At 34.6% G+C, this 23,729-nt stretch overlaps 1 protein-coding gene across 1 annotated transcript in view; it reads right to left on the minus strand.

Annotated features, from left to right (window-relative positions):
- ATRNL1 (attractin like 1) overlaps positions 1–23,729 on the minus strand; it is a gene marked incomplete at its 3' end in the record, with an annotated part of 683,994 nt that overhangs the window by 205,875 nt on the left and 454,390 nt on the right. The window contains exon 27 of the mRNA XM_082854377.1: positions 19,220–19,327. Coding sequence (XP_082710503.1) covers positions 19,220–19,327 — 108 coding nt within the window. The remainder of the gene's footprint in view (positions 1–19,219; positions 19,328–23,729) is intronic.

A 23,729-nucleotide genomic window follows, 5' to 3' on the forward strand; every position in this document is an offset into this window, starting at 1 on the left:
AGGGTATGTGTGAGAGCAGTGGGCAGGCATATGAGAAATCTCTGTACCTTCTTAATTTTGCTGTGAACCTAAAAGTGCTCTAAAAAAGTAAAACCTTGAAAAAAGGTACGCAGGCTTAATAATACTCAATATTTACTCACATAGAGTACATAAATCATTTACACTTACTTTTCCCTGTATGAAGATACATGCGTGCACGTGGACAACATAGTCTTTAAATACCATTTTCCAATTTGGTCACCAAAAGATTTTGTCTGTTCACTCAAAATCACCATCTTCTCTAAACAAAGTTGTTTTTCATTTTTTGTTTTTTTAATTCTGGACCATTGTGTGTGTGTTTTAGTGCATTAAGATGAAGTAAGGAAGTTGTAATACTGGATGATTAGAACACATCTACTTAATTGTTAATGATCAATAAAAAGGCAAAACCAGGCAGCCCTAATAACTCAAATCTCTTTAAGATCTTGAACACTGAATTTCTACCTCACTCCTAATTAACTGTTATTCACAAGAGTAGGGACTGTGCTCCTATATTAATTTCTGTATTCTCAACCTTTGACATAAAGGAAGTATGCAATAAATGTTAGATTAGTAAATAAATAGTGAGTTAACTAATTAATTAATCTCAACTCTCTATCCCTTGAGCATCTATAATGTCAGCCACAGCCCTTTACCTGCCTTCCCTATCAAACTCCTCACTCCCACCCCCAGCAAATCTAAAAGAGGCTCTCATATTGGTATCCCAGCATCTCTCATTAACGTGATTATCTTTATTCACCTTGCCAGTATCTAACCCTGAGTGAACCCTACTAGGTGCTTTCCTCATTTCTGATCCCAACTTTAAGACAAAGTCCTTGTCCTTACTAAAATTCATGCTCCAAGTTCCTTTGGGTTTTCATTGCTGCTTAGCAATCCTTTTTGTCACCTTAAGATAAGGTTTTTCATTCATCTCTTCCTTTATTCAAACGTTCTTTCTTTTTTTTTCAGACCAGAAGAATTTGTTGAATTCTACCAGATAGGCAACTTCTTCAAGGACAAGTGAACAGTAGAAACAAGGATAGAGGCAAGGGATGTTGGGTAGGGATCAGGTTATTGGGGTCAGAGGGCAAGAAAAGATGGAATAAGATAGGAAAGGAGTGTAGGATACGGTACAGTATGCAGAGGAATTTGAATTTTCACTGTAAGAGATGAGGATCCATTGGGGAATTTTGAGAAGGGTGATACACACATATCTGCACCCTAGGAAGATCACTTTGGTAGCAACGTGGAAAAAAGCCTGGAGGAGGGAGGTAGATAGTGGCAGGGAGACCAGTAAGGACGGTAATATAATAAGATCAGGAAAAAAAAACCCTTGAGGCTTGAAATCAGAAAAGTAGTAGTGAGGATGAATTTAAGATATATTTACATTGTAGAACTGACAGGGCTCAATGACTGATAGAAAACGGAGAACAGAGTAGAAAGAGAAATCTTGGATAACTCCCAGTTTCCTGTCTTAACCAACTATCAGAGCCTTTCCAACAAGTGTTCTACAACTCTTCTATTATTCTTAAGCCTCCACCTTACACCCTCAGTTCACTCTAGGCAGGTAACCTTATTTCTAATAGTACCATAGAAAATAAGAACATCAAAGGTAAACTATCACATGGAACTGCTCAAAATTCCCTTTAATTTTTACTCATCATTTTCTTAGCCTCTCTTATCTTTCCAAAATTAATCCTTATACTTGTCTCCTTGATCCTCTCTCTGCTTTTCCCTCTCCTCTATCCTAACCTACATTTTTTTCCACATCAGTAATTCTTCTCCCAGAGGAACTTCTCTTGAACCTGCCAGTTTCTTAAACTACTGTCTCATTTCCTTCCTTACGACATTATCAATTTCAAAACAGCAGTCCACCTTGTTGCACCATGTTCTCATCTTCAACCCTGTCTTTATGGTCTTGTTTCTGCCCTTCAATAGAAACTACTTCCTCAAAAGTCGCCAATGACTACACAATTACCAAATTCCATCTCCTCTCCCTAGTTCTCAGCTTCACCGACTGCTTATGAAATGGATGGCATTGTTTGTCACTTCATCCTTTCTGGCATGCCTTCTTTTTCTAAATTCTAATGGTCCTAAACATCTCAATTTGCTTCTTTCCCGGTCTGTCATTTGATACTTTCTTTCCTTCACTATGCCTCCAACATTTTAATTGTAGCAATTTCCAGAGATTCTGTCTTTGTTTCTCTCTTCTCTTCTCACACCCATGACTTCTAGCATGTATGAGGAACTCAGCAGCATTCTGGTCCTTCCCTCTCTGTGCCCCAGACTCCATTTCCATATTTAATCAGCTACTTAGTTCTGTAAATCCTAGTTTTCCATATGTTTGCTCCTTTACGTTTTAACAGCCACTAGTTCAGGGTTTAAGTGGCCAGCTTGTTTCTCCATCTCAATTATTCTTCAAAAGAATTAATCATACAGAATGCTGCCAGGCAGACACTTTCTAAAACCAATCACAAAATTCTGCTCAAAAAATTTCTGTGTGGTCCTTAGCATCTCGTTAAAATTGATTTCCATAATATGTTCCAACAGCTACCTGAACCCCACAATTTCTTCCTCATTTAGCTAATCCTGCCTTTTTACCGTTTCACACACGTACAACACTCTTTTCTGTCTCTTGTCTTTTACTCATATTGCTGCCTCAACTTGGCATGTCTCTTTACCCTTCCCCTATCTCAACTCTACTCCCTCCTCGACCTATTGACATTTCATCTATCTTTAAAGGCCAAGAACTACTACAATTTTTCATGAAACATTTAACGATATACTGAGTTTTAAATTTTTTTCTCTCCTTTGTGTTTTTGTCCTTTTTTTATGGAAAGCTTTTTATTCTAGGTATAGAAAAATATTCATATTTCTTAAAAACACAAGTTTGAAATTTTTGTTGACTACATAATCCATTCACTTAATTCAAAGTTCACAAAATATAAAATAATGCATTAGTGTCCCTTAGCCACCCTGAGCATAAAACTCAAAACTGCATGAGTTTTGAGGTGTAGTATGTAGTAATTTTGTTATTCTTTTCTATGTATTCTACAGTTTTTTTTTATTGGAGTATGGTTGCTTTACACTGCTGGGCCAGTTTCTGCTGTACAGCACTATTTACAATAGCCAGGTCATGGAAGCAACCTAAATGTCCATCAACAGAGGAATTGATAAAGAAGATGTGATACATATATACAATGGAATATTAGCCGTAAAAAGGAACAAAATTGTGTCATTTGCAGAGACGTGTATGGATGTAGAGACTGTCCTACAGAGTGAAGTGAGTCAGAAAGAGAAAAACAAATATCGTATAATATCACTTATATGTGGAAGCCAGAAAATGGTACAGATTGACTTATTTGCAAAGCAGAAATAGAGACACAGCAGATATAGAGAACAAACTTATGGATACCAAGGGGGGAAGGGAGGGTGGCATGAACTGGGAGATTCGGATTGACATATATACTCTGCTATGTATAAAACAGGTAACTAATGAGAACATACTGTATAGCACAGGGAACTCTACTCGGTGTTCTGTGATGACCTAAATGGGAAGGAAATCCAAAAAAGAGGGGTATATGTATATGTATAGCTGATTCACTTAGCTATACAGCAGAAACTGTTTTTTGTCCTTTTAGCATTAATCACATTGTATATACATATATATGTACATATATATAAGAGGTACTTTTGCATCTTATCTTTCCCATTAGTGTATAAATTCCTGGAAGGAAGAGACCGTATCTTTTCCATATCCATCTGTACTGAGTTGCACATTGTAATTTTGGTAAATATTCGTTGAATAAATTTATTATAGTATAGAATTTCTTTATAAGATTGACTTTCTATTATGATATGGAAAAATAAAATTGGGTTATTTTTGCTTTTGTTTCCTAAAATGTGTTAGAGATGAGAAAGTCCTTAAGAAATAACGACCTTTTCTCCATGAAAAATTGCATATGAACTATCTATTTGATAGTCTGCTCTCTTTTTATATGCCATTAATGGTTAATCCAGTGCCTTTCTTCATGAACCAAAAATTAAATGAGACTTATAAGATATAAATATGAGCAAAGATCTCTGGCATGAAAAATGTAAAACTGTAATCCTTGATTAAAAAGAAAATGTCTATTAAGATTCAAGGTAAAGTTTCAGATTTAATACCCTAAATTTTGACCTGGTTGCTATTTTATTTTCTAAGAAAGAAAAGTATGGGAACGTATGAAGATGTTTACTTAGCTCAAGTATAACATTATTGGTTTCTTAGATTCTACACATAAAATATCTAGCACTACACTTCCAATATCTGGGATTATACTTTATAAGATTTCTATTTGATTTAACAGCATTTTATAGAATTCTTACAGTCAGTTATTCCACTGAGGATATGAACTTGATCAGATTATCTACTAATGCATGTAATGGAAAGAAAGAAGAAATATAAGTTAAATTAGTAACTGATTTTACATGAAATGAAAGCAGGAAATATATTAAACAGAGGCATAACTTTAGTGTAATAACAACTGCCATAGGGAACTATAGCCCAATAAAATATTTAAACAAAAATCAGAAAATAAAACTGCACACAATCAGGCACACAACAAATCCCTCAAGACAATCTAGAAAGTTAGAAAAATGAACCAAAAATATAGCTAGCTCTTCGTGATTGTTACTGAGTAACCAGTACTAATTAAGATATTAATATTAGTTTTATGTTAACATATTAAACATTAATATTTTAACACATATACAAGGAATGAGTGTTGAAAGTGTTTGACAGTATTCAAAACTACCCTTGAATACTGTGTGTCCTTGGTTGCAGCAGATATAATCTGCCCACAATTTTTTTTGGATGGGTTCAAAACTATCTGTTTTACCTGAGAGTAGGTAAAGGATAAGGATGGGGAGTGGGGTTGGAAATTCAGTCTTTTTTACTCAGAGCTGGAACACTGCGCTCAAGAATTGCTAAACTGTATTTATGACTTTCCAATAAATGATATTGTAGCCTACTTTACACAGCCACTTCTTATCTGCAAGACTGCTATATAAAAATAATTTAGGGCTTCCCTGGTGGCGCAGTGGTTGAGAGTCCGCTTGCCGATGCAGGGGACACAGGTTCGTGCCCCGGTCCGGGAAGATTCTACATGCTGCGGAGGGGCTGGGCCCGTGAGCCATGGCCGCTGAGCCTGCGCGTCCGGAGCCTGTGCTCCGCAATGGAAGAGGCCACAGTAATGAGAGGCCCGCATACCGCAAAAAAAAAAAAAAGAAAAAGAAAATTTATGCTAGTATTGCTTCAATTATGATATGACAGTATCCTTAAGTAAAGTATCATTCTGCTGAATGACAGCCAATATGAATATAGGTAACCAGGGTTACAAGCCTTTTTGCACTTGTAAATGTTTCTGTTTATCATATCAGACACCGTGAGGTGAAACTGGGCTTACGTTTTTGTTGTTGTTCATTTTCATCTTTATATTTTTCTGCATCATAGGTAGTTTATATTCATTCTAAGTGATTTAAGATAACCATAAAGTTTTAATAGCTCAATGAAAACTTCCATTTATAAAATTTTAATTTTGAAAGTGCATAAAAAATATAAATACATATCTTTAGCTTTGAACTCACTGAATTCTGAATGAAAGATGCTAGCAGTACTTTACTTACAAGTACAGTTAATCTAAGGCATTTATAAAGCTAGGTATTAAGAATATAAACAGATGACTTTTCTCATGCCTAAACATATTGTGACTTCTGATTATATCAATTTAGAACCATGCAGATTCCAGTAATTTAAGTATTATATTATATTCATCCCATGTTAATGGGTCCTATTCTTATCATGTTAATTCTGAAGAATCAATCATCTTTAATTCTTAATTCATGCTCCATTGAAACATGAAATCCATTATAATTCTGTTATAATTCCAAATCTTATATTTCTAAAAAAATTTTTTAAAACATTTTCTGCTAAACGGTCTTGGTGAAGAGAAGTCTTTTTATAATTTTAAAAGAAAGATAAAGAAAATTCTAAATGCACCTGGGGAATCCATATCCTTCCCTACTTCAAGAACCAAAAATGTGCCTATAGAAATCTCCATTTTTTTCTAAATAATTTTCTTAAAATAAGAAAGCCTTTTGTCTTCTAAAGCATTTGTTATGAGGGATGTGAGAAGCTGTGACCTTAACAGTCTACTTCTCTCTACTACCAACTGAAAATCATCTTTGAGGCCAACGGTTCCTGTGGCCTATGGGTAGTTATGTGCAAACAGGGCTTGGGTCCTGTAGAAGCTCTGGCTGAGGGAACGCCTGCCGAACGCTACCCTCTTTGAACTGGGGAAGTGCACAGAAATTAGCATCAAGACCCAGGGTATGAATTTTACAGAGACATGGTCTAGAGAGCTCTGTAAATACCAAGAGGAAGGTCAGTATAATCCCTAACAGAGTATCCTTGGGCTCTCTGGTCCCTAAGAAGCTAAGAAAAAACATAATAGGTATTCCGAGTCCTCCTTGTTCCTGAGACTTAGGGAGTACAAAAAGATCAGTAGGAAATTGGTGGCTTGACTGTTTCTATACCACTAACCATTTACAAGTACAGAGAACCCTCCCACGCCTGTGGCCTTCCACCCCCTCAGAGGTTGCCAATACTGGAATCTCAAAGTGGTGATAATGAATATAACAAGCTAATGCCAGGAGAAGAGCATCAATCCAAAAAGAAGAGAACCTGCACCCAGGAAAACTGAGTTGCTATTGAAGACAAACTATAATTTAAGTAGGGTCCTCTCACTACAAAATAACCAAATTCTTTTTAAAGCATTGCAGTTAGGGAATGTTCCAAGGCAACCAGCTAAAACTGGAAAGGGGAGGAGGGAGCAGCAAGCAAACATGAAAGCAGAGCTGCCCTGAGGATGAAAGCTGATGTAAGTAACTTACAAGGCAAGAAAGTTGAACTTGAGATCCCTGCACTTTGCCAGGGGCCCTGGAAGAAATGGTTAAAGAATAATGGCAGGTCTTGGTTTATAGCAGAAGCAATCCTCTTTGGAGAACAGCATTCTATATTTAGGCCTCTAGAAAACCACAGATTAAGATCAAAACAAATGGGAGCTCATAAGGATCACTAAACACACCAGGAAATAAGCCACAGTGAATGAAAGCCCACAGAAAGAAATTGATAGATTTAGATTTCCAAGGATTTCAGGTATTAAAATGATTGGATATAAATTTTTTTTAAATGTTTGGAATAAAATGTGAGGGAATAAAAACTAGCAAGCAAGAAGAGACTTTCGGAAACTACTAAGCAGATTTGAAAAGAACCAAACAGAACTTTTAAAAATGAAAAAAATATGTGTTGAAAGATACCTAGTGGCTAGGGTAGACAGCAGATTATATACTACTGAACAAAGAAGCAGTGAACTGTAACAAGGCTCTGAAGAACTAAGCCAGAAGAAACACAGAGAGAGGAGATGGAAAACACTAAACTGAGAGATTAAGAGGTTTTGAAGGTAGAATGAGAAGATCTGACATCCATCTAAACAGAATCTTAGGAGAAAACAGAAAATGGAGGAGACTAAAACTCAAATGGATAATAACTGAGAATTTTTAGTAGTAAACAAAGACTTTGAATCCTCAGACCTAGAAAATACAAAATTTTCCAAGAAGGATAAATACAAATAAATTTATGCTTAGGAAAATCATGGTAAAACTGCAGAACACCAAAGACAAAGAGATTTTAAGTCATTGGTAAGAAAAGCTAGATTTGCTACAAAAGGATGACAATTATACTGTCAGAACATTTCTCAGCTGCAACAATGGAAGCCAAAGCCAGAACAATTTTCATATAAACAAAATGTTTGAGTATGGCACTCCTATTGTAAAGAAACTGGATGCTTGATAATGTGTATTTCCAAAACATTTCTTAGATTGCAAGCAATGGGGATGTTCCAGGGCTTGAGTGAAACTGAAGAGGCAGGCAGTGAGATGCAAGCTAAGAGTCTACTATCAGAAGACATGTGCCAAAGCAATTTCTAAAGATAAATAATAGGAAGATGGAAACATTTCAGAAGGAAGCTCTGAATGCAAAGAACAGTGAGCAAAGAAAATAGTGACTATATAGGAAAATTTAAACACATATTGATCGTGTAAAACAGCAACAATAAAAATGTTTAATTCAAGGGGTGACAAAACTCATAGAACTACAAATAAGATAACTGTGACATATAAGATGAAAACAAGATTTAAATTGTTTTTAGGACCTTTTATCGTTTGGGAAGAGCTCATTAGTTTCAGACTGAAACTATGCCTGCTAAAATTTTAAGAGTAATCACCAAAAGAGGAGAAAGAGTGTATAATATGCATATCAGTTGAGGAGAAAAGGAAATACTGATTTTTAAAAATCTTCAATTCAAGAGAAGGCCAGCAAAGAAGGAAAAACAATTAAAAATTCAGGATAAATAGAAAGCAAAAGTAATGTCTGAAAATATTATTAAACCAGTTTGATTAGTAGAAAAAAATAGAGAAAATATAACATTTTAATAGCAATATCCAGAAGGGAAATATCTGTAACAGAAAATTACAAACATTTAATATATGTGATTTATAAATAAGAAGCAAAAAATGTTCCAATAGAAGGATGAAGAAATATACTGAATAAGCTATGAATCATTTCCAAATTTTCTGTGACTAATATAGAATTTCTTGTGTAATCATTACTATCAGTAAATGCTATTAAATAGAAGAGGACATGGGAATAACAGCCAATAAAATGAACTAGGAGAAATACAGATGGTTAAAGACAATATGAAAATATTTGATTTTGCTAACAACAAGAAATCTGAAGGAGAATATAACATTTCATATTTCAAATTATCAAAATTGTTTTTAAAATGCTTTAAAAATCATTTTTGACAAAGATGCAGGAAAACAGGAATTCTCATTCTTTGTTACAGGTAGTTTGAAAAAGAACATTTCTGGAAAGTAAGTAAGCAAAATATCTCAAGATCCATGAAAGGTCATAATTTTTGATCTAGCAGTTTACCTTTTATAGGTTAGGATCAAGAGTTATGTACAAACATTAATTAAAGCCTTATTTATAATAGTGTGAAATTAGAATCAAACTAATTGAAAATAAAACAGCCAAATAAATTATGTTATACTACAAAACAACATGGCATTTTAAAATCAAACTTAGAAGTGCAAAATGTTCTTATTATACTACTTGGTGAGAAAAACAGAATGCAAAATCACATATAGAATATACTTTCGATTCTGTAAAAATACATATATGCTATACAATGGAATATTACTCAGCCATACAAAGAAACGAAATTGAGCTATTTGTCATGTGGTGGATGGACCTAGAGTCTGTCATACAGAATGAAGTAAGTCAGAAAGAGAAAGACAAATACCGTATGCTAACACATATATATGGAATTTAAGAAAAAAAGAAAAAATGTCATGAAGAACCTAGGGGTAAGACAGGAATAAAGACACAGACTTACTAGAGAATGGACTTGAGGATATGGGGAGGGGGAAGGGTAAGCTGTGACAAAGTGAGAGAGTGTCATGGACATATATACACTACCAAACGTAAAATAGGTAGCTAGTGGGAAGCAGCCGCATAGCACAGGGATATCAGCTTGGTGCTTTGTGACCACCTAGAGGGGTGGGATAGGGAGGGTGGGAGGGAGGGAGACGCAAGAGGGAAGAGATATGGGAACATATGTAACTGATTCACTTTGTTATAAAGCAGAAACTAACACACCAATGTAAAGCAATTATACTCCAATAAAGATGTAAAATAAAAAATACATATGTGTAAGAGGAAAATATTGCAGGAGGGAAATAAAAGTTCTGGCAATAGATATTTATGAATGGAATACTTTAATTTTGATTATTTCTGCATTTTTTCTACAATGAGGATTTATTATTTTTATAATCAGAATATTGATAATAAATGTTAATAAAATAATTAAAATATTAAGTATCACAAGAGAGCTATAAATCTCTGAAAAATAAGAAACCCAGAAAATCCTCAGTCCAACCATTGAAACTACTGTCCATGAAGATGCCAGGCCAGGAATGAAATGCCAGAGGGGCCACTGGCTGTACCCATCAGCGGAGAACTGGGCTCACGCTGCTCTGGGAGCAAAGCCAACAATGCTCTTAACATGAGAGATGCTCACTGTGCCTGGCCTGGATTTAAACAATGTGCTCGTCACCTTTTTTCTTACGTAGCGTACTAGGCTGAACTGTCTCAATTACTCATGACTACACGAGCATCTACGTAAGTGTTAGGTAATTCTATGCTCATAAACAGCTTTACAAGAAAAAATATTCCAGAGATACGTTGGGACCTAAAATGTATTCTCAATTTGAACTAAAATCAGAATATTTAAGGATTCTGTGAAAAAGAAATTTCTTGGGCCCAAATCTGAGATACAAACCCTGCTCTTGCCCTACTGATGACTAAACTGTGATCTTCACCAAGGGTCTTAAGCTCACAGAGCCTCAGTTTCTTCAATAGTAAATAGAACAAACAAAATCTGCTTCCGGTTTTATAAGATTGACCTAGGTTCACATGAGATTGAGACAGTAAATGTAAATATATTTTGAAAAATAGTATCTTAAACTCAATTTAAGCACTTCACTTGTTCTCATGACCTACGAAGCTCAAGTTCAAGCTCCTTACCTTGGCATATAAATCCTCATCTCTATTGTTTGGAAAGCACTCTCTAGTGCATGCTTGGTGAACACCTAAGCACTAATTTTGTAGAATATAACCCAATGGTCATCTACATTTTCAAAAATTGAAATGTGGATAAATTAATTATGATGAGTAAAAAGGTTAACAGGGCAGTCCAGAATATGTACAATATGCATAAGAGTTTTTGTTCCCTAAAACAGAAATGATGATTGAAAACATTCATGTTAAATACCTGGCAAAATTTCAAGCCCCCAAATACGCAGTCAATGTAAGGGTCTAAAACTTAAGGGAAAAAAACTTCACATTTTATATTTTCACTCTATTGTTGGTTTTATTTTTTCCTGTTAAAAAAAAGCCATGCATACCATTACAGAAAGGACAATACAGATATGCAAAAAGAATAACCCATATATACCACCCACCTAGATACAACTATTATTTAAGAATTTATTAGACCAGATCCTTTTCAATGTTTATCAAAAATTAGATCACAATGTATATACCATTTTGTAAAATATAATAAATTAACTAACAAATCCTTTAGTTTTGGCCATTAAAGTGGTTTCCAGTTTTTCAATATTAGAGGTAGAAGAATAATTGGCTAAAAAAATTAAAAATAAAAACAAAGAATAATATCCCAGCAAAAACTGTCAATGACAATTGAGGACTCATATAAGTTTATAAAACTGCCAACTCCCTCCCTTCTTCCTTCCTACCACTACTCTTCCCCCAAATAACCATAAACAGGGAATGTACATTCTTAACATCATCATCATTTCAACCTAATGGGCTAAAAATTAACTTGTTTGTGATCAAACTGTATGCTATACTTTTCATGTGACACCAGATCTAACGAGCCTAGTCAATCTAAGTCACTTAAGGGGCTCTAGGTTCTTTTTCCTCATTTTCTCATGGTTTCTATCAGTTACCTAGGAAAAGCATGTATTTTGTTGTTTGAGAGGGTATATACTAAGAGAGAATGTGACTATTCCTCTCAATGAGTAAGTACAACAGCCTCAGAAGTTTTAGAGCTATTACAGTGCCAGTTGAAGAGAGAAAATCCTGTCTTATTTTCTATTTGGATTTTACAAACACAAAGTCTCTTGAAAGGCTTTCAAAATGAGAACGTTATACTCATAATGACTTTAAAAGCAAAGTCCAGAATCTGACCACTTCTCATCACTTTTACTGCTATGACCCTGGTCTCGCCTCTCGCCAGCATTATCCCTTGCCTGGATTCCTACAGTAGCCTCGGAACAAGTTTCTCTCCCTCTATTCTTGCCCCAGTAGCAGAAACTTTGGGTTGATTTACACTCCCCACTCCGTCCCCCCGCCCAGTTACCATGTCAGTTTTCCGCTAACTTCCAATGCCAAAGCCTTCATTTCTTTGCCTGAGGGCTTCCTCTGGCCTTCTGGGAAGTGGCCCTCAACCAGTGATTGGAGGGAGGTGAGGAATTGTCCTGGTGTCTGTAGTCAGACGTGCATTTTACCCTGACTCCCAGAATTTCCCCAATGGGATTAAGCCCTACTTGTCCGTAGTGGTACTGACTGCTCTCCATTCCCTTTCTCATGGCTCCATTTCCCTACCAGCATATCCTTCAAATGAACCAATTCCTTGTCTTACTGTCTGCTTCTCAGGAAACTATACAATATCACCTTTCAAACTATTCTCAACCCAAAAGGCAGAGTGATCTTTCTAGAAACAGATGTCAGTCCTTTCTCAAAAGCCTGCAATTGGTTTTCTCCCCTTCACGTAGGATTGAATGTCAAGATCCTTACAAAGGTCTACAAGGCCCTATATCATCTGCCTCCTCCTGCACCTGCCCCCAACCTATGCTTGCTGTTCCATGACGGCATGCCCACCTTAGGGCCCCTGCTCTAGCCATTGCCTTAGCCTGGAACACTTTTCCCTAGGAATCTGCTGCCTGGTTAACTCTTTCACCTCTTTCAAGCCTTGCTCAACTCTCATCTTCTCAATGAGGTCACCTTGACCACCACCCTATTCAATACAGCACACTCTCCCCACCTCCACAAAGCACTCCCAAAACCCTTATCCTGCTTTATTTTTTCCTGTTCCATTGTACTTACCACCTCCTAACATATTAAATAACTTACTTCCCTTGTTAGAATATGAACTCCATGAGGACAGGGTTCTTTGTTTCGTTCCCTGATGTTTCTCAAGTGCTTATTAGAACAGTGCCTGACATATATGGAACATTCCATAAAAATCTGTTGAACAATTACCATACATTATCATGCTATTACTTGGCAGAAGAAAACTGATAAATATATACTATATGGGTCACAAGGTCACCACAAAAATAACCCCCTTTTTTTTTCTGCCGTGCTGTGCAGTATGCGGGACCTTAGTTCCTCGACCAGGGATAGAGCCCCGTGCCCACTGCAGTGGAAGCATGGAGTCTTAACCACTGGACCTCCAGTGAAGTCCTAAAAATAACCCTCTTTTAAAAATAAGTTTAAAGCCAACTAATAAATTGAGTTTATATATAAATTTACATTCTAAGTGCATTTATTAAATTTTAATAATGTATTTTGTCACTATAATTTAGAAAAATACAATGATTCAGATTTTTAAACAGATAATTTATGGGGAGATTATTCATACTATAATTTTTTTTTTTACTCACAAAGAGTTTTACACCTAGGGTTTACACAAAGTTCTTGTGAAGACTGAATACTCCTCATTCATTAAAAAATATAATTAACTTATATATAAAATTTTCAGGAACACATCTACTTCATATAACAGGACATTCTGGTGTATAGTACCACTACCTACAGATGTATCAAAGGTAATTAATTTCATATTATACCTTACATTCTCCCTCTGACTGTACAGATTTGGAACTCAGAGTGGCACGTAAGTCCAATTTAATTTAAAAGGAATCCAGTCCTGAAATTACCGCATTATGAATACTCAATGAATATTTACAGAATAGTAATAGCCAGCTTACTTATGGCTTTGTGTTGAATTTAATCACTGAATTTTAAGAAAAACCCAGCAGAGGAACTTTACAAGTACTTTAATTTTCTAGGTTTAAATAAAGTCCTTAATGTTATTTCAGAATAGGCCTAGGCTTCAGAATTTGCCGTGTAAGCAGATCAATAAACCACATCATACTAAGTTATGTACATAAAAAAGAGCAATTTGGAGCAGCTTCCAGCGTACTGTGACAATGGAAAATAAATCTCACATATAAATGTATATGTACACACATGTATGTGTATATACAGCAGATAGATAACTTCTACTTAGTAGTAATTATTACAAAATGCTTAGAAAAGAAGAAAACAAAATATAATTTTAAACTTTATGCTTCTACCTCTATTATTTTCTAAAGTATGTCAACGAAAGAAATTAGCATTAGCTGCTAATATTTACTTCTGATGTTTAACTTTTACAGGAAGAAGTAAACAATTTAAGATCTAAAAACAATCTACTGAACAACAGTATTTTCAACCTGAATTCAAAAAAAATTTCTAAGTTGTCAATTTTCTTGAGATTATTAGACATGTGAATATAGGGAACTTTAAATATCAGAAATCATAATTATTTATCAAGATGAAGGAACCCTGGTACTGAACTTAGGGTTTTGAGGATGGAGGATAAAGGCACTCAATTAACAAAAGTACCACCTTAAAAAAGTGAATGTTAAAATACTATATGTTCTCCTAAATTGATCTACAGATTCAACACAATCCCTATCAAAGTACTAACGGCTTCTTTGCAGAAACTGACAAACTCATCCTAAAAGTCATGTGAAAATTCAAAGGACCCAGAAGAACCAAACAATCTTCAAAAAGAAGAAAGTTGGAGGACTTACATTTTCTAATCCCAAAACTTACTACAAAACTATAGTAATCAAAACAGTGCTGTACTGTCATATGACAGACCTATAGATTAATGGAATAGTGTTGAGATTACAGAAATAAATTCTCACATTTATGATCAATTGATTTTCAATGAGATTCCCAAGATCATTCAATGGAGAAAGAAAGTCTTTTCAACAAGGAATGAAAAATTACCATATTACCCAGAAATTCCATTCTTCGTTACATACCCAAAAGAAATGGAAACAAAACTTGTACACAAATATTCATAGTAGCATTTTTTAAAATATCCAAAAAGTAGAAACAGCCCAGATGTCCATCAACTGATGAGTGCAAAAACAAAATATGCTATAGCGATAAAATCGAATATTATTTGGCAATAAAAAGGAATGAAGTACGGATACATGCCACAACATGGATGAAACGAAACCTGAAACTATAATGCTAAGTAAAAGAAGCTAGTCACAAAAGACTATGTATTGCATGATTCCATTTATATGAAATGGAATGAAAATATACTAGAAGAAAACTCATAAGGACAAAAAGTAGATTAGGGCTAAGAGAGAGGCTTGGGGAAAAAGGGAGGGGGTAGTGACTGCTAAAGGGAATGGGGTTTCTTTTGGAGATGAAATCAATTTTTGATAATGCTCTAAAATTGATTTCTGGTGATGGTTACACACTGTATATATACTAAACCCCATCAAAGTTTACAATTTAAATGGGTGAATTGTATGGTATATGAATTACATTTTAATAAAGCTGTTTCAAAAAAACTAACAATACTATACATTGATAAGTAGAACCTGATCGCCAGATAAAAAGGGCTTTCTAAATGGGAGTATGCAGGTAGGTATTTTTCTTCTTTGAGGTTTTGAATTTAAGTTTTAGAAAACAAGTGATACAAAAGAAATAGAGGCACACCAGTTATTCATATAACTAAATAATAATAAAAGAGAAAATAAAATACCAACATTAACATAAAGCTTTATGGAATACAAAGCACTTGCACATACGGTCCTGCAGCCAAAAAATGACAAGCCAGAATGAGTCACTTGTCCCTGCCCTGAGTTTAAACACAGAGATAACATATAAGAAATCAGAAGGTTGATGACTCTCAGGACACACTCAGAGGTTAATACAAAGTCTTGAAGAAACACTAGGAAAGACTGAAAGTGATTAGGACTCTTGTAGGGAGTAAATGGTGACCTGTATTAGAAGAGGACTGGAGTCCATGTTGTCCTGGGTGGACTGACGCCTACCCTACCTGCTGTGGGGCAGAAAAGCATCAGAACCAGGCCAGTGCCAGCCCAAGGCTGCAAACTAATGACGGAGGAGTTCTAGAGCTCTGCTAGGGTGAGGGATCCTACAGCCACACTAGCAGGAGGCTGGACAACTCCTAAGCATTCACTTCTCCCCAGTTCAACTGCTGACCTGGCAATTATACCAGAGGGAGGCTACCATCTGATAATAATGCTTGGGAAAGAAGTACTAGATAGAAAGTTCTCTGCAGTGAAAGGGACACCGTGGCAAATGAGCGGTGGTGCTTGAGCCCAGATTATTCATTATGAGCAGCTTCCTCACCTCCAACCTCTAAATGACCTACAAGAGCACAATCTAGAGTCAAGGGTATTATGCCTATTTTTAAGTAGATCTTAATGACAAAATACGTGTTAACTGAATAACATAAGAGTGAAAAAAGACTGTAAGCACCATGAAAGAAACAGAAAAATGAAACATTCTATAATAAAGGATGACAAATATGAAACTATTTAAATTAAATATTAATAAATGGTTTCATTTCAGAAAAGTAAGGGAGGATATTAGAAATATGAACCATAAACAAGCAGTTATGAAGAAAAATCACTTGCAAGTATTAACAACAAAATATGTAATTGTTGAAATGAAGTCAATGAATGGGTTAAACAGCAGAAAAGATACAATCTAAGAAAAAAATTGTATACTGGAATACCAGGTTGAGGAGTGTTCCCAGAGGCATCAGGAAGAGATTAAAAAGTGGAAATAATAAGAGGAAAGCTATGAAATATAGATGGTACAAGAAGTATCAAGAGTATCTAATAGGAATTCCAGAAGAGAGAGAATAGAGTAATAAATATTTAGAGAAATAGTAAAAAAGATTAGCCAGAACTGTACAAAGTTACAGGTCTGCAGATTTAAAGGGTACATAGAGTGCCAAATAGGATCATATTTACATATCAGAGAGAAATTTAAGAACACTGAAAAACAAGAGAAAATTCTGAAAGATTCCAAAAAGAAAATGGAACTCATTAGTAAAGGACAAATAATCAAACTGACACCAGACTGGAGACAATGAAGTAATATCTTTAAAGTTTTGAAGACAACTTTGAAACACAAATTTATATCTAATTAAACTATTATTTACATGTGAGGACAAAATCAATATATTGGTATATAGGTATTTAAGGTCTCAAATACATAAAGTTTCTCTTTGAAGAAAATATTTGGAGGATTTACTTTAGTGACAAGTGAAAGAAATGCATGAGCAAGCAACTAGACACAAAAAGTAAAGGAGAGTAAAGGTGGCTCATCGTTATTTAAATATGCTGTGATGCAGAAAAAGTGCACCTATAATATCTGGGTCAAAAATTCCAGGCAGTATTAACACAGGGTGGGAGAAACAGAGAGAGCTGAAAGCATGCTAAAGTAATAACTGTGTTTCAGATGGGCAGGGCAGGAATTTGTATTAATAAGCTTTAGACACCGATAGGGAAAAATAGTCATTTCTATGAATCTTGGTAAGTAAGGGATAACTACCAGAAACATAGGAATAGAGTATTTAATACTCAGTTTAGTAGAAGAAAATCCATTTATCCAATAGAAGCTGTGAAAAAGAACCAAAAAGAAGCAAGGCCAGTAACAACAACGACAACCAACACACACACACACGCACACGCACACGCACACACACACACACACACCAGAGTAGCTAAAATGAGCCTTGGTAGACCAGTAATTATTGTCAATGTAAACAGATTAAATGTACCAATCAAAAGACAGAAACACAGAGTGACCGGGAAAATAAAAAGCTAACAGTCTTTTCTACAAGGGATAGGTGTAAAACAAAAGGGTACAGAGAAGTTGGGAATAAAGGAATAAAAGAAGGACTACCAGGCAAATATGGGGAAAAAGAAAGTAGAGATAGAACTTTTTAAACTCTACAAAATAAATTTAAGGTTAAAAAAACACCTTCTTGAACACTATTAAGCAGCAACTGACCAGCTATGATGATACATAGTTATTACCTTTGTTTCTTAAGTTTATGAGTTTTCTAGGTCTCTGATTTTTCCTTTTCTACCTTGGCCTGCGTATGTATCGTTTACATTCGTTTGTCTCTTTTCACTTGAGTTTTAGCAGCATTTGAGAATGTTTTAAACAAGTGAGGAGAAAAAGGAAGTTAGATTCAAACAGTTCAGGTTTTCTATTTGTTAAAGGTTCCGTACTAAAGTTATTTGAAACTAAGCGTCAAAATGAAATCAAAGCACTTACTGTAAACTTAGAAATTAGAGCACTTCTCCCTAAGTAATGGAAGATATACCCATAAATTTTCTAATGTTCTAAGCTTCCATGGCAACCTGTGATCTAGAGTACTAAAAAATCAAGTACACAAAAGCTATTAATAAAAAAATTTCATAGAGAAATGCCCTCTAAAATCTGGTCCTTTGTATAGCATCCATGAGGTCTGACTTTATTTTTTTCAGAATGACCAAAAATTCTATGGACAAAATCAATTATATTTGTATCTCGATATTTGGAGGAGTCTATTTTTATATTCCTTGCTTTCCACGAAGAAAAGTAAGGTCTAAAAATAGCAACATGAAGTTAATCACAAAGGGTACTTTTTAAAAAGCTAATAAAATATTTCAATTGTATAGTATTTTTAATCTTCCTGCTTAAACATCTTACCACATATGAAATATAAATTAAAAAGGCAAGCATACAATAAAATTACTATGCCTCAAAATGCTTTGATTAGATGTTAATCACAATCTGTGGATTTTTCCTCTTTGGGGGTTATTATTTTCAGAAATTTCATGCATTACTTCAGGATTCTAATATCGCATTTACTTGCACATAATCATTTCTCTTTCACCATACTCTATTTCTGCATTTGCAATAAAAGCATATACTAATACAGCCATCATATAAAAATATTCATTATATTCCAGAATTCTCAATGTTCAAAAAGTGAAACTATGTAATTAAAATGCAACTCATCTCCACCCACCTTTTATAGCCAACTTTGTTAATAAAGAATGATGTGAGTTGTTAACTGAGGGGCACTAAGCACTCCAAGGACTAAATACAGGCACTGTGTTTCTTCCATCATACCTATATCTTAAATTCCTTCAGCTCCTATTTATCAGGGAAGGGCTGCCAGGTGAGCAGTCTGTCACTCTTGCCTAGACTAATAGATTCTCCAGTGGCTTTTGTTACAGCTCATGTCATACTATTAAAACTATGTGCCTTGAAAATGGCATAACATATGTAGCTGAATCTTGTCAAGTCTAGATAATCAGACTCTGTTTGGCTTCACAAGCAGATGCAGCTTAGAGAAGTAATATACATATGCAAATCACAGCGGTCCCCTTTCAGCACCACTGTTCCTACCTCTAATGACCCTCGCAGAAAGTCTGTTTGTTCAGCTCCCACTTCCAGGGCTACATCAACAGAAGCAAAGGGACGGCTGGCCATCTGCTGTCGTTCTCGAAGCAGTTGCTGGAGGGGGTTAAAAATCACTTGTTTTAAAACATGTTAAATTCAACAATATCTAGTTCCATTTTGAACAAAATGGCATTCAAAATTGAGAAGTCATCTAATACACATACTCATATCTAGATCATTAAAAATGAAAATTATTTTCTCCCCATGGCCTGGGTTATATTTCCATAGAGGCTTTAAATGTATGGTGCCTCCAAAGAACATTTCCCCTGACCTCCATCCCACAAGCCTAATGAAATGTACTCAAAAGCACTTTGAAAACTTCAGATGAGAGCTGCTACTTAAGGAAAAAGTGCTATTATGATGATGGCTATGCCAAGTTTTCCCACTCAGAGTAACTCATGCTTTTGTCTTAGCTGAAAGCAAGTGACAGTAAAAATGTTTAAGAAAAGATAATCAAAAGTTGTCAAAATGCATTAATAGAGATTAAAGGAACATATCCCTCTGCCCAGACTAAGCCTTGTAAGTCATCAAGATCCCCTGTCAATTGCAGGAATTGTTATTGTCAGTGTTTTCAACTTTATTCAAAGCCTCTGTTCATTATTTAAATGTTCATTATTTAAATGAGGAATGATTAGTAGGTTGCAAAACATGTGTGCCAGGGCTTCTAAAACACTTCCGGATATTTGTTTCTTTCTATTTGTGTCTCTTCTGGGCTTTGCTCAAACTAAAACCAATAAACCAGCAAGTCCCAACCAAGTACCCAGCTAATTTACATTTCTGCCTCTCCTTGTAATTATAATATTCATTAAGTCATGATAACAAAAAATTAATGACCAGCACTAGATATTGCAAATCTTGCTCTTCTCATTCTACACAGCTAATACAATTATTATTAAATATTAAAAGTGGATGAGCAATGCAATTAAATACTCTTTCAAATGAGAAGAAAATCATATCATCGAAGAAAGGCAAGATCCTTGAACACAATGAATGGCTTCATTATTCACACAGATTTTTAAAGATTCACTGGAAGTAACTTCAAATATTAACAACTGGTCTTTAAATGTAAATGTATGTAGCACTGTGATGCATCATTCATAAACTTCCCTTTCAGATGACTAAGGAACAAAAGCCAACGCTTGATGGTAGTTTATTGTTTAACATTTTTATTTTAATGCTTGTGACACAGCAGTAACAGTGTCCATGTAATGAGCATCTAAAATATAATTTAAGCCCTTGCTTTTATTATTAAAGAGAGAACATCTACTTGCTAATACGGGACAGAAATAATACAACTATTACTCAGTAGTAGTTTAAATTCTTAAATTATATGTATTTTTAGGAGTAATGAAGACATACTAAAATATTCAGAGTAAAAAGTAAATGTGATTTAAACAACCGAATTATTCAATTTAATATAAACTCAGATTTGTACTATTAAAAATACAGCTGCTGGCAAACAGAATCTTGTTTGTGTCTCTCTCAATAGGAGTGGCCAATTGATCTGAATACCGTGTCTATGCAAAATGCAAACATAATGTTACTCCAAATACCAAGGGATGCTAAGTGTAGAAGACACAATGCTCTTTTTATCTGGTAAAAACATAAACACACACACATACAAATATACAAACTGCCTCTGCTACCATAATATAAAAATTCCCTTGAGAAAACTGTAAATTCTAGTTTGGATCTTAACATGATTTTCTAACATCTGTATTAAAGTTTCTTCATTTGTACTAGTTTTCCTTAGCTTATAAATGGCATCTCACATAATTGATTTTTTTTTTAAATGAACACTTTCTCTTTCCTCATCTTACCTTTTCCTTACACCTAAAAGTAAAATGTCTACAAAATATAATTAATGAATACTCAATACCACAAATTGTAATATAAGTCTATAAATATTCTACAGTCACCATATTTGACAAAGAATAGATTCCTCCGGAAAATAATGTATTATTGTGACCCCCACCGCTCATAATAAAGAAAAATCAGTGATTGATACTTTTATTCATTTAAAAAAATGTACTATAGGATAGAAAGGCATTTTAAAAGATTCCAGTTTGTCTTCTGAGCTTTGAGTTTTCATCACTTTTTAAGAATTGAATGCTTATTACAGTACGCTTTGCAAAGAAGAAAAATGTTTTTCTTGTTCAGGACCATGACACTGTAGTTTGTAAAATAAGACACAGCGAAATAAAAATAATAAGAGCACAAGACAGTGTGCAGTAAAGGATACAAACAGGGAATTAGCCAAATGAATTCATTCCGGGTCACTTAGCAGAGGACTAGTTCGAGGACTTTGGCTGACATTCTAACTTTGGGAAACTAATGCAAATGTTCTGACTGGGAAACTCAGGGAGGGTAAGTAATTTTATCCTAAAACACTCTTGCTTTGATATCATGGCCCTAAAATAATAAAATGGAACAAAGTGAGATTCTCTTTGCTACTAAGTCCCTGGCTCTTAGCCATATCCTTAACAATTGTCCTTTCTCTTGCCAGTTAACATCTATATGCATTACTTCCTGAATTTTGCCCCTTCTATGTCAGAACAAAAGAGATATAAACGATATGCTTACAACTTAAATTCTGTCAGAATTTAGTGGAAATATTGACAGAAAAAATACGTAGACTCTGGAATTAGGACCTGTGTTTGAATACCAGTTTTTCCACTTTGTAGCTGTTTGACCTTAACCAAATTATTTAGACCTCTCAACGCCTCAAATATTCTCATTGCAAAGTTGGGCTAATAACAGTGCCTACATCTAGACCTCAGAGGACTTGTTTTGAATCCCAGCTTCCCCACCCATTACCTATTGTACCATCATCAAATTCTGTAGACTTTTCTAAGGCTTTTTTTTCCCTCTCTATAAACGGGAATAGCGATAATATCAGAAGATTGGGACTAACAAGATAATGCACTTGCACCGCTCAACACAGAATCTAGCACATTGTGAGAACTCAGTAACGCTTCATTGGTACAATTATTATGTTAAATTTCAAGCACCAATTTTGTCTTTAAAGATGGCACGCTAATTACCACAGGCCCATTTTCTTCGGCACTAGTGACATATTTTGCTCTATTAGTCTCCCTTTTAACAAACGTTGCAGATTTATGAGACAGTTGGGAAATGTCATGACTGTGGTAAAATGAATCTAGATTTGGAACTTTCTGCCATTTGTGACTAAGAATGATAAAAACTCAGCCTAAAACTTATGGGGAAATATAGAGTACTTCATTAAGAACTTCCAAAAATTAACTTATTTTGTGATTACGATTTTTATATAAAACGAAGTTTGACATTTTATATATAGATAAGAAGCCATATAACAGATGATTTATTTTATAACTAGTCTGCAGTTGCCAATTTTTTAGGAGAAAGAAGAGGCCAAAAGAACAAATGGATCATAATACAACAGATCATAATCATGTTGCCATAAACATTGTTGTGCAGAACATTTTAAAATTATGCATGTTCTTAGTGTCATGTTTGTTATCTATAATAATTGTTTTATTATTCAAAATCTCTTACAAAACAAACCATGAAATTAAAAATAATATGAAAATCCATGCTTAAATTTGGCAACTGGGAATAGTCATTGATTCTATCAAATGTATATAGGAAATGCTTCCATGCAATACTACTACTTCGAATATCGTATCATTCCCCAAAAGTTCATATTAATCACCTTTCCAACCACTGCGAAGGCTACAACTCTAATGGATTTCAGATAATAATCCTTAAAAACACACACACTAAAGAAAACAGTAACTACCTCTGTTTCCAGTTGTCTTCCTATGTCTTTCCTCCTGTGTCCAGGTTCTATCTGTCCTCCCCCCATAACTCCAAATGTCCTTCTACTCCATCCAAGTTTGAAGTGATCATCTCACCTACAAATTATTTATGATATTAGAGTGGCACTATCTCTTTAAATCTTCATGCTTTTCTGAAATCTTTAAGGCAAAAACTATTTTATATTTGTTTTTTTATTCCCCACAGCACTTAGTTTGTAGTCAAGAGTACTTGATGAATGAACAATGAATGACTGACTTAAAGTATAGAAATCTGTATCATCTGAATGTGATTGAAGGCAAGTTTTGATAAAACATTTTAATTGTGAAAAAACCTTTAAAAATATATGTCCTCCGATATTCTAGAATTTATGTCTTATGCTCAAATCTAACTGGATATTCATTTTTTTAGAATGGGCAATTTTGTGGATATAAGAAATCACTATCAGGTTTTTTATTTCTCTTCATCCACTTTATTGCAATACTGTAAATATTATGAGAAAACTGCCACAAAGTCATCATAATACATTCATATTTTAATAGCAATTATTCCTAAGATTTTTGAAAGGTATAAAAGGAGCAATCAAAATGATTTAGTCATTATTCCTGAGCTTACATAATAAAATTTACAAGGAGTTTGAATTAGCGATTAAGCAACA

The sequence above is a fragment of the Leucopleurus acutus genome, assembly GCF_964270905.1.
Source record: "Leucopleurus acutus genome assembly, chromosome: 14".
NCBI lineage: Eukaryota > Metazoa > Chordata > Mammalia > Artiodactyla > Delphinidae > Leucopleurus > Leucopleurus acutus.